The sequence below is a fragment of the Micrasema longulum genome, unplaced genomic scaffold (assembly GCF_059751315.1).
Source record: "Micrasema longulum isolate JH-2025_06_02 unplaced genomic scaffold, ASM5975131v1 h1tg000357l, whole genome shotgun sequence".
NCBI classification, from domain to species: domain Eukaryota; kingdom Metazoa; phylum Arthropoda; class Insecta; order Trichoptera; family Brachycentridae; genus Micrasema; species Micrasema longulum.
Genome location: NW_028277559.1, coordinates 829,352 through 842,749, shown reverse-complemented (window position 1 = coordinate 842,749; position 13,398 = coordinate 829,352). Strand labels below are relative to the sequence as shown.

The 13,398-nt window shown below is 31.0% G+C and overlaps 1 protein-coding gene across 1 annotated transcript in view; it reads left to right on the top strand.

The window, feature by feature from the left end:
• LOC148282232 (corticotropin-releasing hormone-binding protein) overlaps positions 1 to 13,398 on the top strand; it is an 81,912-nt gene that overhangs the window by 54,107 nt on the left and 14,407 nt on the right. The window contains exon 4 of the mRNA XM_088225412.1: positions 2,530 to 2,740. Coding sequence (XP_088081538.1) covers positions 2,530 to 2,740 — 211 coding nt within the window. The remainder of the gene's footprint in view (positions 1 to 2,529; positions 2,741 to 13,398) is intronic.

The window sequence follows — 13,398 nt, the reverse complement described above, 5'->3', positions numbered from 1 at the left end:
TATTTGAGATTATGATTTAATTACGTTTATGAAGACATGTTTCAAAATTACGAAAAATGTCTCCTTTGGCACGGGACACTCTAGTAAGGGAACATTATCTTTGATGTAAAAAACGTTATACATAAATTGTAAAAGGACACATAAATAAAATAAAAAATAAATACACCCAGATTTTTTTTGTTACCTCACACATCTGTTTATCACTCATCCTCATAAAAATTAATTATTACATAGTTTGCGTAAAAAACAATTTGATTTATTACATTTTAATAAAATTAACATTTCAATTACATCCAAATCTTATCTTAACAAATACAAAGGAAATAAAAGTGGAATAAGTTATTGTTAAAAATATTTTTGTTAATTATTTATTCAATACATTAATGTAAACTGCTTTGAAAATATGACTCGTTAACATTCCTGTCAAAATAATACGACTTTTAAATTCCAAAGACAATTTATCTAGCGAATAACCGTTATTAATAAATAGGTTCCTAAATGCAATTTGTTGAAATCCGTACGAGTCAAAATTATACGCATTTAAAATAAAATTTACTCGTGAGAATTTATCTTTTCCTCTGGAAAAGTGTTTAATAATGCATGAAGCTACATTATGATTAAAACATATTAAAGTTTTAATTTAAACTCTACAGTCAAAGCAAGCATGGTCAAGCTTTCGAAATAAACAACGTGGTTTAAATTATTTATGTTCAACACAATATGAATAATTAATTCAGAGTAGGAATTTATTAAATGCCCTTAGATACTCAGTCCTTGCATGTTTAATTTATTTTTCGTTATTTTTTATGGCCATTTAAAAAGGTTTATTATATTGACGTTTAACGATGTATATATTTTTTTATTTACTGCTATTTTTTCACCCCTTTCTCGAAATTGTTCATAAAAACTTGTGTCTCTCTTCAGTTTCGCATATTTACTATCAATTTTTGAAAAAAGAAATAAGCTAAAATGTAATATTTCTTTAAAATCAAACCGCAAAAATAACAAATTTATTTAACCCTTAACTGCAGTATTGTCAATTTGTGATCAATCAAATACACATGGTCAGTACAATCACCTTTTTCTAATTACCCAGCATGACAGTGAAGGAATACAGTGTTAGTTTCAAATTGAGACTGCGGCCGCAAGCTCCAGATCTCGCTACGGAAAGAAGAATTACGTAATAATACAAACAAGACAAACGACACAACACCCTTATACATATAGGAAATATTCCAAAACTTCGCCCTTTACAACAGGCACTAAAGCAACGGAAGAAAAAAATACGTATACCAAAGCACATAAGTACATCAAATTATCAAGACACTACTGTCTCAGTTAGTTTAGATCTAAAATGAAAAAAATTTTTTTTCGTTAATTATCCTCTTCTTCAGTCTTGTTCACTCCACTGCTGAATAAAGGCCTTTAACGAACGTTTTCACTCCTTGGAAATAAAGGAGTGTAAACGTTCTTTAATCATTCGATTATTTATGTATTGAAATAAAACTAATTCACTGTCTTTAGTATTAATACTATCATAGCATTGTTTCATAGTATATAAAAGACGTGAATCAATAAAAAATAAAAAATAAACAAATCTACAGTTAATTTCAACATAACCTTAAAAAAAATATCTATTTTTTTGCAAATAATGGTTTGAATTAAGATGTGTATTTTACTTCTGCATATCGTAATAACTCAATAAAATGACTAGTAATAAAGAACTCACACGAGAGGTAGTATCATACATGATAAATATAGCGCAGGAAATTGGTAAAATAAACCAACTACAACTAATGTACAACTGACTACTGCCAACAGGCCGGCTTCTCCTGAAGAGTTTTAAGTGGTTTCCTCTCCACGTGAGCAAATGCTGAGAAGTTCCTGATTAGCTCACATTAATATCTCCCTCCTGATCCCAATAGTTAAGATAAATTTTAAGATATTTAATTGCAGAAAAATCCACTTTTTGAAATATAAACCTTGAATATTATAAGCAAGGTAAATAATAAAGCAACTCCCATATAAAAAAAATATTAAAAAAATGAAGATAAATTAAAAAAATGAGATGAATGAGATCCGAGGTTTTAGACTCGCTCTGCCACTTGTTTTCCATTTTTCAATATGTTTTTTGACGACTACGAAGAAAATGGTAGCAAAATTAATAAAAATATTTATGTAAATCTTAAAAACGCAAACATTTTTACGTTTTTTTAAGAAAAAGAGATGCAGTCGGAGATCAATGAAAAACAGTTGATAACAGCATAAATTCTATTATTCAAGTTTATCCGTGAAAATTCTTGTTGGAAATTCATTAACCTAACCTGACCTAACTTAATGTAGAACTGAATGGTATTGAAATTCCAATTTTTATGATTAAAATATCACTCGTATTTTATTTCTACAATAAATTAAATACCAGATAAGCGCGGATTGTGTGCCTTCTTTAGCCAATGATGTTTGTTATGCAAGAGAAAATCTCGAAAATAATTTAAGAAAAATAAATAAACTTTTTGTGTTCTTTTGCAGTGGATTGATGGCTGGGAGTTGAACGGGCAATACTTTCCATCACCCGGCGACCACCCTCGCCCAATGGACGATCGGTTTGCAGAGTTCTGTGGAACGAGGAGAGTAAAGCAGGTCTTCATCAGCAACCAAAACGTAGCACTTCTCCAGTATCGCGTTCCAAGCAAAGGAAAGGGCTTCTCTATCACGGTCCGGCATGTCAAAAACCCGTCTCGTAAGTGCCATAATTTTTTTTTATTACAAATTGATGCCGACATCAATCACATTGTTCACTTCTCAGTAGGTGGGAATGAGAGGATACGGAAGAAAGCTATTATAAATTACTAACACTTTATTTGCCGCGAGAAACTACAGAACCAACACTGGTTTGTATTCACTAATGCCGAGAATGCTTGGGCTTTACAATGAAGTGTCCAAAGATATCTCAGTTGATGTATTGCTATAGCAAAAATAGTTGTACAAAAATAGTTGCAAAAATAGTTGTATTCACTATTTGAAAGATGAAACTTACTTACAAGACAATGTCTTGTCTCACAGAGAAAAAATATTTTTTAAAACTCTTTGTATACTTTGTTTTATATATATGTTGTCGGCCTCGTGGTGTAATGGTCAGCGCATTTGACTACTATGCAAGAGGTCTCGGGCTCGATTCCCGACACGGTAGATATGAAATATTTATTCAAACGGGTGTTTTTACACTGGCATATTTCATAGTCCCTGGACTGGTACCTGAAGCGTAAGAATGATCATCTTGTCTTCATTTAACAAAAAATGATCAAGATACGCTGCGATTGGTGTACCAATGCAGTGCCCTTTGCACCATAATGGGCGGAAAGGGAATGATGAAAAATGATGATAAATGTGTAGTTTTATATTCCTTTGAACATTATTTGTATACCTTCAATTAATTAACTGTTAATAAACCAATCCATAAGAGTTTATTCAGTAACCGGTTGAACGGTTTAAATAAAAAAATAAATTCAACGCTGAAAAAAATTTCGAGAGTATATTTGTAAAATTAAATATGTCTCTTTTGTTTATCATTGTATCGTTCGTTTATTATTTACTACAAGCTTTTACCCGCAGCTTCGCTCACATAGTGTTAGGGAAAAATGATTTACGTAATGAATTCGTTGTGTCGTTTATCAAAAAGAATTTTCCTTAAAGGATACTGTATTTTATCGGGATTAAAGTAGTGAAGATTGTAGCTTGGTCTTAAAACTATCACTATGAATGAAATACAATGATCTGTTAGTCTATGGTAACGTAGCATATATTTTGTCAATAAATCCAAAGTCCTACGACAAAATCAAAACGAAAAGCAAACCAACAAACCGTAGACAGTAAATGACAGAAATTAGAATTCATTTCGGATTGATCCTTTTTATCATCCCGCCTTACCGCCTACTCATTTTTAAAGTGTTTAAAATTTTCATAATGTTGCTCATTTTTGATAAATCATATATTTTTGTCAAAATGATTATTTTTCATTTGGGATGAAAAATGACTTGTTTTACTTCTCACCCTTCCAACTATCCATGTGAAAAAAATTGTCGATCCATCGCTCCGTCGAAACGCAAAGGAAACACAAACAAACCATCACACTTTCGCATTTACAATATTAATATGGGTGTATTGATATCTGTCGGCCTCGTGGTTTTTTTTATTTATTTTTTATTTATTTCTTAAGTTAGCTTATATTAAAACTAATATAAACTATTATGTACATTTACATCATCTATATATATTTACATTTCCTTACAGTAACTTATGCATTTATTTTTAAATTCTTTCAGACACTTTTCATTCTTCATACATTCAGGCATCTCATCATACATTTTTAAACCCTGATACATCAAACAATTTTGCGACTCAGCTCTTTTCAATAATGGTAGTCTTATTTTATCCTTTTGTCTAGTAGCATATTCATGACGATTTTTGTTTAAGACAACTTTATCCTTAAAATATTTTGGTAATTTATCGTGAAAAAATTTATGTATAAATATCAACATATTAAATTTAAGTCTCCTTCTTACAGATAACCATTTTAGTTCATCTCTCATTTTTTTTACATTGCTATATTTATTTTGATGTTCAGCGTGTTTGTCTACCATTCAAGAGGTCTCGGGTTGGATTTCCGACATGGTTGATGAGAAATATTAATTCAAAAGGATGGTTTCACGTCAGAATATTTTATAGTCCCTGGACTGGTACCTGAGGCATATGACTGATCATTTTACCATTTAAGTTTGTAAGTGAAAATTCTTGATGGAAGTTCATTGTAATTTATTATATAAATAAAAGACGAGTGATACTTTAATCCACAAATTTGGAATATCCAGTGACCGGTTTCATCGCTTTCGCGACATCTTCGAGACTGGCATATTCCAAATTTGTGGATTGAAGTATCACTCGTCTTTTATTTATATAATAAATCATCTTACGTTCATGTAACAAAATTGATCAAAATACGCTGCGATTGGTGTAAAAATGCCGTGTTGTATGCACCTATGGGTGCGAAAAGGGGATAATGATGATGATATTTGAATGAACATCCGGGATAAAATGGTTAACTTTATCGATAATGCTACTGTAATTCAAGATGACAAATCCACTTTGTTCTTTTTGTGAAATGGCAGTTGCTTATTTTTCGCTTTTCTTATTATGTACAAGGTTTATATTTGCTCCTTCTAAATTCTCCAACTTCAGTGTGAGTAACTGGAGAGATAATCGGTTGCGGCCCTGTGAAGAAACTTTTCCGCATTTGAGGGTGTTAGAAGCAAGCTTAGAAATATCCACCAAAAACGGAAAATGATTTATTGATGCCAAAATAAAATAAATGTAAAAACCTGCCCACATAAATAATAGCGTAATTTAAAACCGTCTCTAAATCTGGCATAAACGGATTTCAATGACTACTTGACACCGCAAACTAAGCATTCTACATAGAGTTAGTGAAGCATAATTTAAAATTTAAATTTATTTCAACAGCGAGGGAAAACATTTTTAAGAAGGGAAGATGGAAGTTTAGGCATTTACAGGGCTAATGACCTGTCATTGGCTGGTTTAAGTGGCCGCTTTACACACTGTGTAACACTCACTATTCTGCCCATGTTTGAACATCCACATTTCCTTAACTCTTCCATCTGTTGACTTTTGTGAAGTAAAAGAGCTGAAACCTTTATCACGTGGGTAAGATTCATCTGGCTGAACCAAATCACCTACAAGGCAACGCTTGAAAACAACTTTCCAATTTTTATACTTCTTCTTTTACCAGGTGCTTAATTCAACAATGTTTGAGTATGTCCTAATGCTTGCAGACTGGCCGAATTTTCTCCCTAGGGAGTTATTCATATTTAAATATATTTTAACAGAGAGGAATCCAGCCAGTCTGCAAACATTTGGACATACTCAAACATTGTTGCATAGTTAAAAATCTCAAAATTATTTTTTTTAAGTTTTTCGCTAATATCTGAGTAACTCATTCAATGCAGATTTCTCAGTTAGCTTCTTATATCCACAAATATCCTCATTGCTCAATGAAGAAAATCACAGATTTTTTTTTGAGAAGTTAGACTTTTGACAGACATAACAGACCTTCCAGTCCTCTTACACAGTAGTCGGCATTTTGTATCCTTCGTTTGTTTATAACAACAATTATTGTCTTAACTATTTTTACTCCAACTTGTTCATAAGCGTGTGTTAATTACTCAAATTTAATACGTTATTTATCACATGTATAAACCTAGATTACTTTACAAATGCAAACGGAATTAATTGAGTTATTTGTATTACTTGATACGTCATGTTGAAAACGCCAGTTTTCGATTTACATAAACTTTGTATCTCTAATTAAGTCTTTTCACTATGTAAATACCATTACGACTATGAATAAATAGGTAAATGGAATATTTGATTTCTAATCTATTTTCAGTTCTCGAATTTAGTATTTTATAAACTTTTAATAATTAAATTAGATAACTGATTAAATTACGAACTAAGAAAGCTGAATCCACTTTGATCAGAAGACCACGACAGGATGATAGCAATTAGAGTTGTCGAATAGATTTTTTTCTTCTCTTGGTAAATATAATATATTTATGTTTTTTTTTTATCGTAGCGTACATTTTTTATTATTTATTTAAACACTTAAAATACATTTAAAGTTTACAAACATATGCGTAAGGGAGTGCATATTGCCTGAAAGCAATTTCTTTCTACATACCCAAACCGTTCAATTTGAGAAAATCAGTGGTATGTGAAATATATTTTTTGTATAAATCAAAATATAGATAAACAATATAAACATACATATTTTTAAAGAAACAAAAATTTTCTAAATATTTACAATATACTATGAAGAGAGGAGGGAGTAAAAAGGGAAGTAAAGAGGGAGGAGAAAAGAAAAACTCAAATATTCAATAAGTGACATTTCATACGTAATTTGAACGTACATAAGGAAGGGGCATCTCTGACATAAGTTGGTAAATTATTTAATAATCGAGCAGTTACTGCTGTGGAAAAAGAGGCAAGAAAATTGAAGCGATGAATGGGTATTGAAAGGGCTCTCTCGTTACTAGAACGAAGAGATAGTCCATGCTGTGAGAAGGTCGGAAGAGGTCTCTCAGATAAACAGGCAAAGTGTGTTAAAATATTGTGAAGCAGTGATAGAATGTAAACGATTTTTTCTAAGCATCTACCTATTTTTTAACTGACAGCATCATTTCCCCAGAATGGGATTTTACATAAGGAATACAAAAAATATGTGTGTATATAATTATCAATATTTTAATAAAGCATGACCTTTACGGTAAAACTTTTGATTGAATGTTAATAAATAATTGTATATAACCACTTACCAAATTTCCTATGTCTACCGATTTTAAGACGTACTCGTCTTATCATTTTCATTCAAAAATTAAAAAAAAATATACAGTTCTTTAAAAAAATGACATGTTAATGAAAATACACAACAATACTATTAGCTGTAAAAGTTCAGTTATTTTTCTCCTGTCAAAATAATTATATTTTTAAAGTTAAAATGTCAACAAATCCCAAATCAAAAAGGAATTTAAGCAGAGACTCGCCCAAAACCTCGTTGGAAGTTGATATTCATGAAAAATCTTACTTAAATATTTTATCTGAAATCACTTCCACAATCAACAAAGAGTTCAAAAAAATTCGGGAAGAGCTTTTTGAGAAATTGAAGGATATTACCACATCCATCCAATATTTATCCGAAAAATACGACGACATCATAAAAATAAACGATAATCTCAATAAAAAGGTCAGTGCAATGTCTAATGATTATTCTCTCCTTAGTACATCATTCTGTCAATTAAAATCGAAACTTAATATAATGGAACAGTCGGCTAGAAATAATAACATTGAGATACAAATGGTACCCGAAAGGAATACTGAGAATATTATTAATTTGTTTACTTCGCTTTGCCGCACAGTCTCTGTGCCTCTCAAAGTGGATAATATTATTACCTGCAGTCGAGTTCCAAAAAAAATAGAAAATAAAAGACCTAAGAACATTGTCATATCACTCACATCTCCCAGGGAACGTGATGTGATACTTGCAGCAGTACGTCAATATAATAAGAAAAATACTACTAGTAAACTCAACGCATCACACCTAGGAATCACAGGAACGACACAACCAATATTCGTCCAAGAGCATCTTTCTCTTGAAAATAAAATGATTTTTTCTGCTGCTCAATCTAAAGCGAAGTCTAACAATTGGAAGTACTGCTGGACCAAAAATGGAAAAACATATATTCGGCGGGATGACTCGTCCGGTGCTCGGATTATTCTTAATACTCAAGACCTCGATAAACTCACCTAATATAATTTTTCTCACTAATAATCATTGCACCGTGATTTTCATGGAACTACAAAAAACTACAACCATTCATTGTATATTTGTTATTTTTTTGCATCCGAGTATATCTAATAGTTTGCCTATATATATAATTAGCTTTTTTTTTAGCACATTTCAGGTTATTTATCTTACATTCTATGTTTTGATCATAACAGATTATACTGCAGTCGATTTTTACGTCCATACTTTCCTCTATCTAATAAAACCTATCAATTTCAACAAATTAAATATAATCTGTAAAGCAAAAACATTATCACAATGCATGTTTAATCTTAATTACACATTGGAAACTGTTTTGACAGTTCGAACTAATAACTCATTCTATGCTTTCGAGGACGACATGCGTCTGTTCATAACAGTCACGAATGCAATTTTTAAAATGTGCCCGTTTATGTACCTCGCGGCGCTACCGTTTGCAGGTAGAAATAATATTATTAATATTTACCGTGAAATAAAACATGTTCGCTGTAATAGTGTGAACTGCCTGATAATGTATAAAAGGAAATATATTATTTCATGTTGTAAACTATTATTACTAAATATTATCATTTTTAACTTATACATTAAGCAAACAATCATGAATTTACATTTAAAGACCAATATTATTTGTAAAATGAGCTCAGAAACTTATATGTTGAAAATATTACTTATTACTTTTTAAATATTTTATATGGTAATGGAATTTACTAATATTGGTATACTACAATCTGTTCTCAGGGTGATTAAAACTATATATATATTAAAACATCACGCTTTATTTATGTCTGGCAGAACTTTTAATCTCATTTTTGAATTTATTAATAAGCAATTAAAATTAGAAAAAACTAACATGTCATATTTATGTACAAAACTTGTTATAAAAAACTGTATAGTATTTCAGCTGATGTTTACTATATTAACTATTTTTGCATACTATAAATTATATCAGTTTCACTACTTCATTATACTTATGCAACTTACTATTCACAGTACATTTTTAATTATGGTTATACAGACGATGACTGGTGTTTCACTGCCTCTAATTTATTCATATCTCTGTACTTATTATTTATTTGTTTCTAAAACCATCACACTTAAATTTGAAATTGTGAGATTAATATTTTTAAATTTGAATGTTTACTGATTGCAACCAAATTTCATATTTACAGATGCTTTTATTCTACAATTATGCTAAATAATGATTATTTGTATTTATTATGCTATATTTTTTCATTTTTTGAGGCTTTAATTCAAGCAAATATCTTTAAATATATTTTATTAAGATTTTATTCATTGATTTCGTCTGGTTGGTCTGAGTGGTACAAACACAAGTTACGTCAAAATTTTTTTTTTTGCGAATCCATTAAACAACTTACCCACTGTATATCTTATATATGTTTTCTAAAAATAGAGACTTCTTACATTTTACCTTCTATTCAAAAAATCATAATATGTATTAATAGCGATATAATTTGGTGCTTTGCCCTGTCATGCCTTTGATATTCTATCAAAACTGTAGAGGCCTTCGAAGCAAGGTCGAAACATTTTTCCATAACATATTACTAAATAATATTTATTCTATATACGGCATAACCGAGACTTGGCTCCATGATAATATCTTTGATGGCGAACTAGCTCCAATATTGAACTTCAGTATTTTCCGGGCCGATAGACCTTACCACGAAAGTAACGTATCCCGCGGAGGCGGGGTGATGATTATCTGCCGAAAGGAGCTTGAAGCTCGCGCTCGCGAAGATTTGGCATGCACAGCGGAGTGCGTATGGATAACTATTCCTGCCGGCAAATTAATCTTAAACCAAAATGTTCACATAGCGTGTGTCTATTTACCCCAAGGACGCAATTACAACACAGCGGTAAATTCTTTTTCATCATTATTAAGTTCGGTCCGTGACCAATGTCCCGGTGACGCTGTAATAGTGATGGGTGATTTCAATATGCCAAACATCACCTGGATTATTGGACAACATAACAATTCTCTTATACCGCACTCCGTAAGTCATCACACTGACGCTGCATTTATAGATACCCTATACTACACTGGACTTTTACAATATAATAACATTTTGAATCTCAACGGTAAAATACTTGATTTGGTTATTAGTAATATTGAATGCCAAATACTGCACAGTGATTCACCTTTAGTAAAGGAAGACTCCCATCACCCTGCATTAAAGATCACACTTCTGGTAGAACCGGTAAATAGCTCTCTTTTTGGTGCTCAAAGGGAAGTTTTACTATTTCGATACGGTGATTACAATCAAATTAACAATTTTTTGACAAATATAAATTGGACGATTCTAAGTGAGATCGAAGATATTGACTCTGCCATAAAATATTTCTATGGCAGTATCAATAAAGCCATTTCTACATATGTTCCGAAAAAGTTATTTAATCCAAAAAAATATCCGAAGTGGTACAACTCCTCTTTGATAAAAATCATAAAAGAAAAGAAAAAAATACATAAAAAATGGATAAAATATGGTAATCCACGTGACTATTCTGAATTTTCACTACTTCGATCAAGACAAAAGAAAGTTCAAAAAGACTGCTACAAATGTTATATCAACACTATTGAACGTGAAATACCACAAAATCCTAAAAAACTATGGTCTTACATTAAACATCAGAATAAAGGATCAAATACTCCACAAACCATATGCTTTGAAAATGAAGTTGTGTCAGGGGGAGAAAACGTATGCAATCTCTTCCTGAAATACTTTAATTCTATTTATTCATCACCAACCACAGCTTCAATTACATTCACAGAAGAAGAAAATACCACAGATCAATGGGCTTCTGATAATATAGGTTCTATAATTTTAAACAAGGTAGAAGTTTTTAAATATTTAATTAAGCTCGATGTAAACAAAGGTGCAGGCAGCGATGGGATTCCACCTTTATTCGTTGTACGCTGTGCGCAATCTCTAGTGACTCCGCTGACTTTACTTTTTAACAGATCACTTAAAGAAGGAATTTTCCCTCAAAAGTTTAAGGAAGCACTTGTCATTCCAATACATAAGTCGGGAGCAAAAAATTTAGCTAAAAACTATCGCCCAATATCAATTTTGTCGGTATTTAGTAAACTTTTTGAAAAAATAATATACGATCGCATATATCCCCTTATTTTAAAATATATTCCAAATCAACAGCACGGTTTTCTAAAACAACGGTCAGTTTTATCGAATCTTACAATTTTCACAGACTTTGCTATGCAAAACTTGCGTAGTAACAATCAGACAGATGTCATATACACCGACTATTCCAAAGCATTTGACAGGGTAAATCATCAAATTTTAATTAATAAATTACGGTGCATGGGTATCCATGGGGATTTACTCAAATGGTTTACATCATACCTAGAAAAAAGGTTACAGAGTGTAACACACTTTGTAACTATACCTTCTGGTGTACCACAGGGTTCTCACCTGGGCCCTCTACTATTTAACGCATATACTTATGATATAAACAAATGCTTTAAATATTGTAAATTCATATCCTTTGCTGATGACATGAAAGTTTACGCCTGCATTAAATCTCACACTGACTGTGCAAAAATGCAAGAAGATCTCGACAGACTTTTTCAGTATTGTAATCAAAATTTACTGGAATTAAATATTAGTAAATGTCATTCATTTTGTATTTCGCGCAAACAAACAACAATCAGCTTTCCTTACTCTTTTAATAATACCCCGATCTCTATAACAGATAGTCAAATTCGCGACTTAGGTGTTATTATTGACTCAAAACTTATGTTTAATATTCATATTGAATCAGTCCTAAAAAAAGCATATAAAATGGTTGGACTTATTATGCGAGTATCAAAACCTTTTAAACATGCGGAGACATATGAAAAACTCTACAAAACATTTGTTCGTCCCCAGGTAGAATACTGTACTCCTATTTGGTCACCTTACTATAATGTAAGTATTAATAGACTAGAAAGGGTCCAACAAAAATTTTTTAAGCAGGTCGACTACCGGTTAAACATTAACCTTTCTAATCATGCTGAAAGTATGCAGTACCATGGAATAAACTCTCTTAAAAATCGAAGAATAATGTTGGACCAGTTATTTTTATTCAAATTAATTAATAACAAAATTGATTCTCCTAACCTACTAGAAAGACTTCCATTCCGTGTGCCATCTAGACCGACAAGACAAAATCTTTTGTTTTACACTGAAAACGCGTCAACAAACTATTTTAAACAATCTACAATACCTAGAATATGCGACCAGTATAACAATATATTTACCGAGGCTGATATTTTTTGTGACAATGTATGTAAATTTAGGTCAAAAATTATTGAAATTTTGAGAGAAGCAGACATTTAACATTATTATTATATAAATATTTTTTCATTTCTTTACTTTTACATTTATTATATTGAACATAATTAAAATTATTGTATTAAGTGTAAACAATTTTTTTGGTGTGTGCATGAGTTTCTTACTCTAATATACAAAGAAATTGGCAATATATGTGTACATACTGTTTGTTTACCTAGTAAAATAAATAAATAAATAAATAAAATATAGAAAAAATAGCCTCATAATAGTATTTGAGTCAAGGGTAGGTTTTATACCTAAGTAAACACATTAAGTGATTTGAGATTGTACAGCCCGTCAACCCCTGTTAACTTTCCCAATAAGCGCCAGATGTATGACCCCTTAAGCTGAAAGATGTAAAAAGATGACAGTGGAAAAGTTTTAAATTCTCCCAACAAGAGCAGACCCAAAAGTAATATGACTGCTGACCTAAAAATTTTATTTCGTCGCTAACATATAAACTACAAAAAAGTGTTTATACGAGTATCACAAGAAAATATAAGAAGCCATTTTCATATTTTTTTTTTTTTTTAATTATTGTCAATGTCTTAGTTATAAAAAAAAATTATGAATACACATATTATACAGTACTAGATATAAGACAAATATACGCTTATACTTTTCTACGACACTTACACAAAAAACCCGACAGACATATTG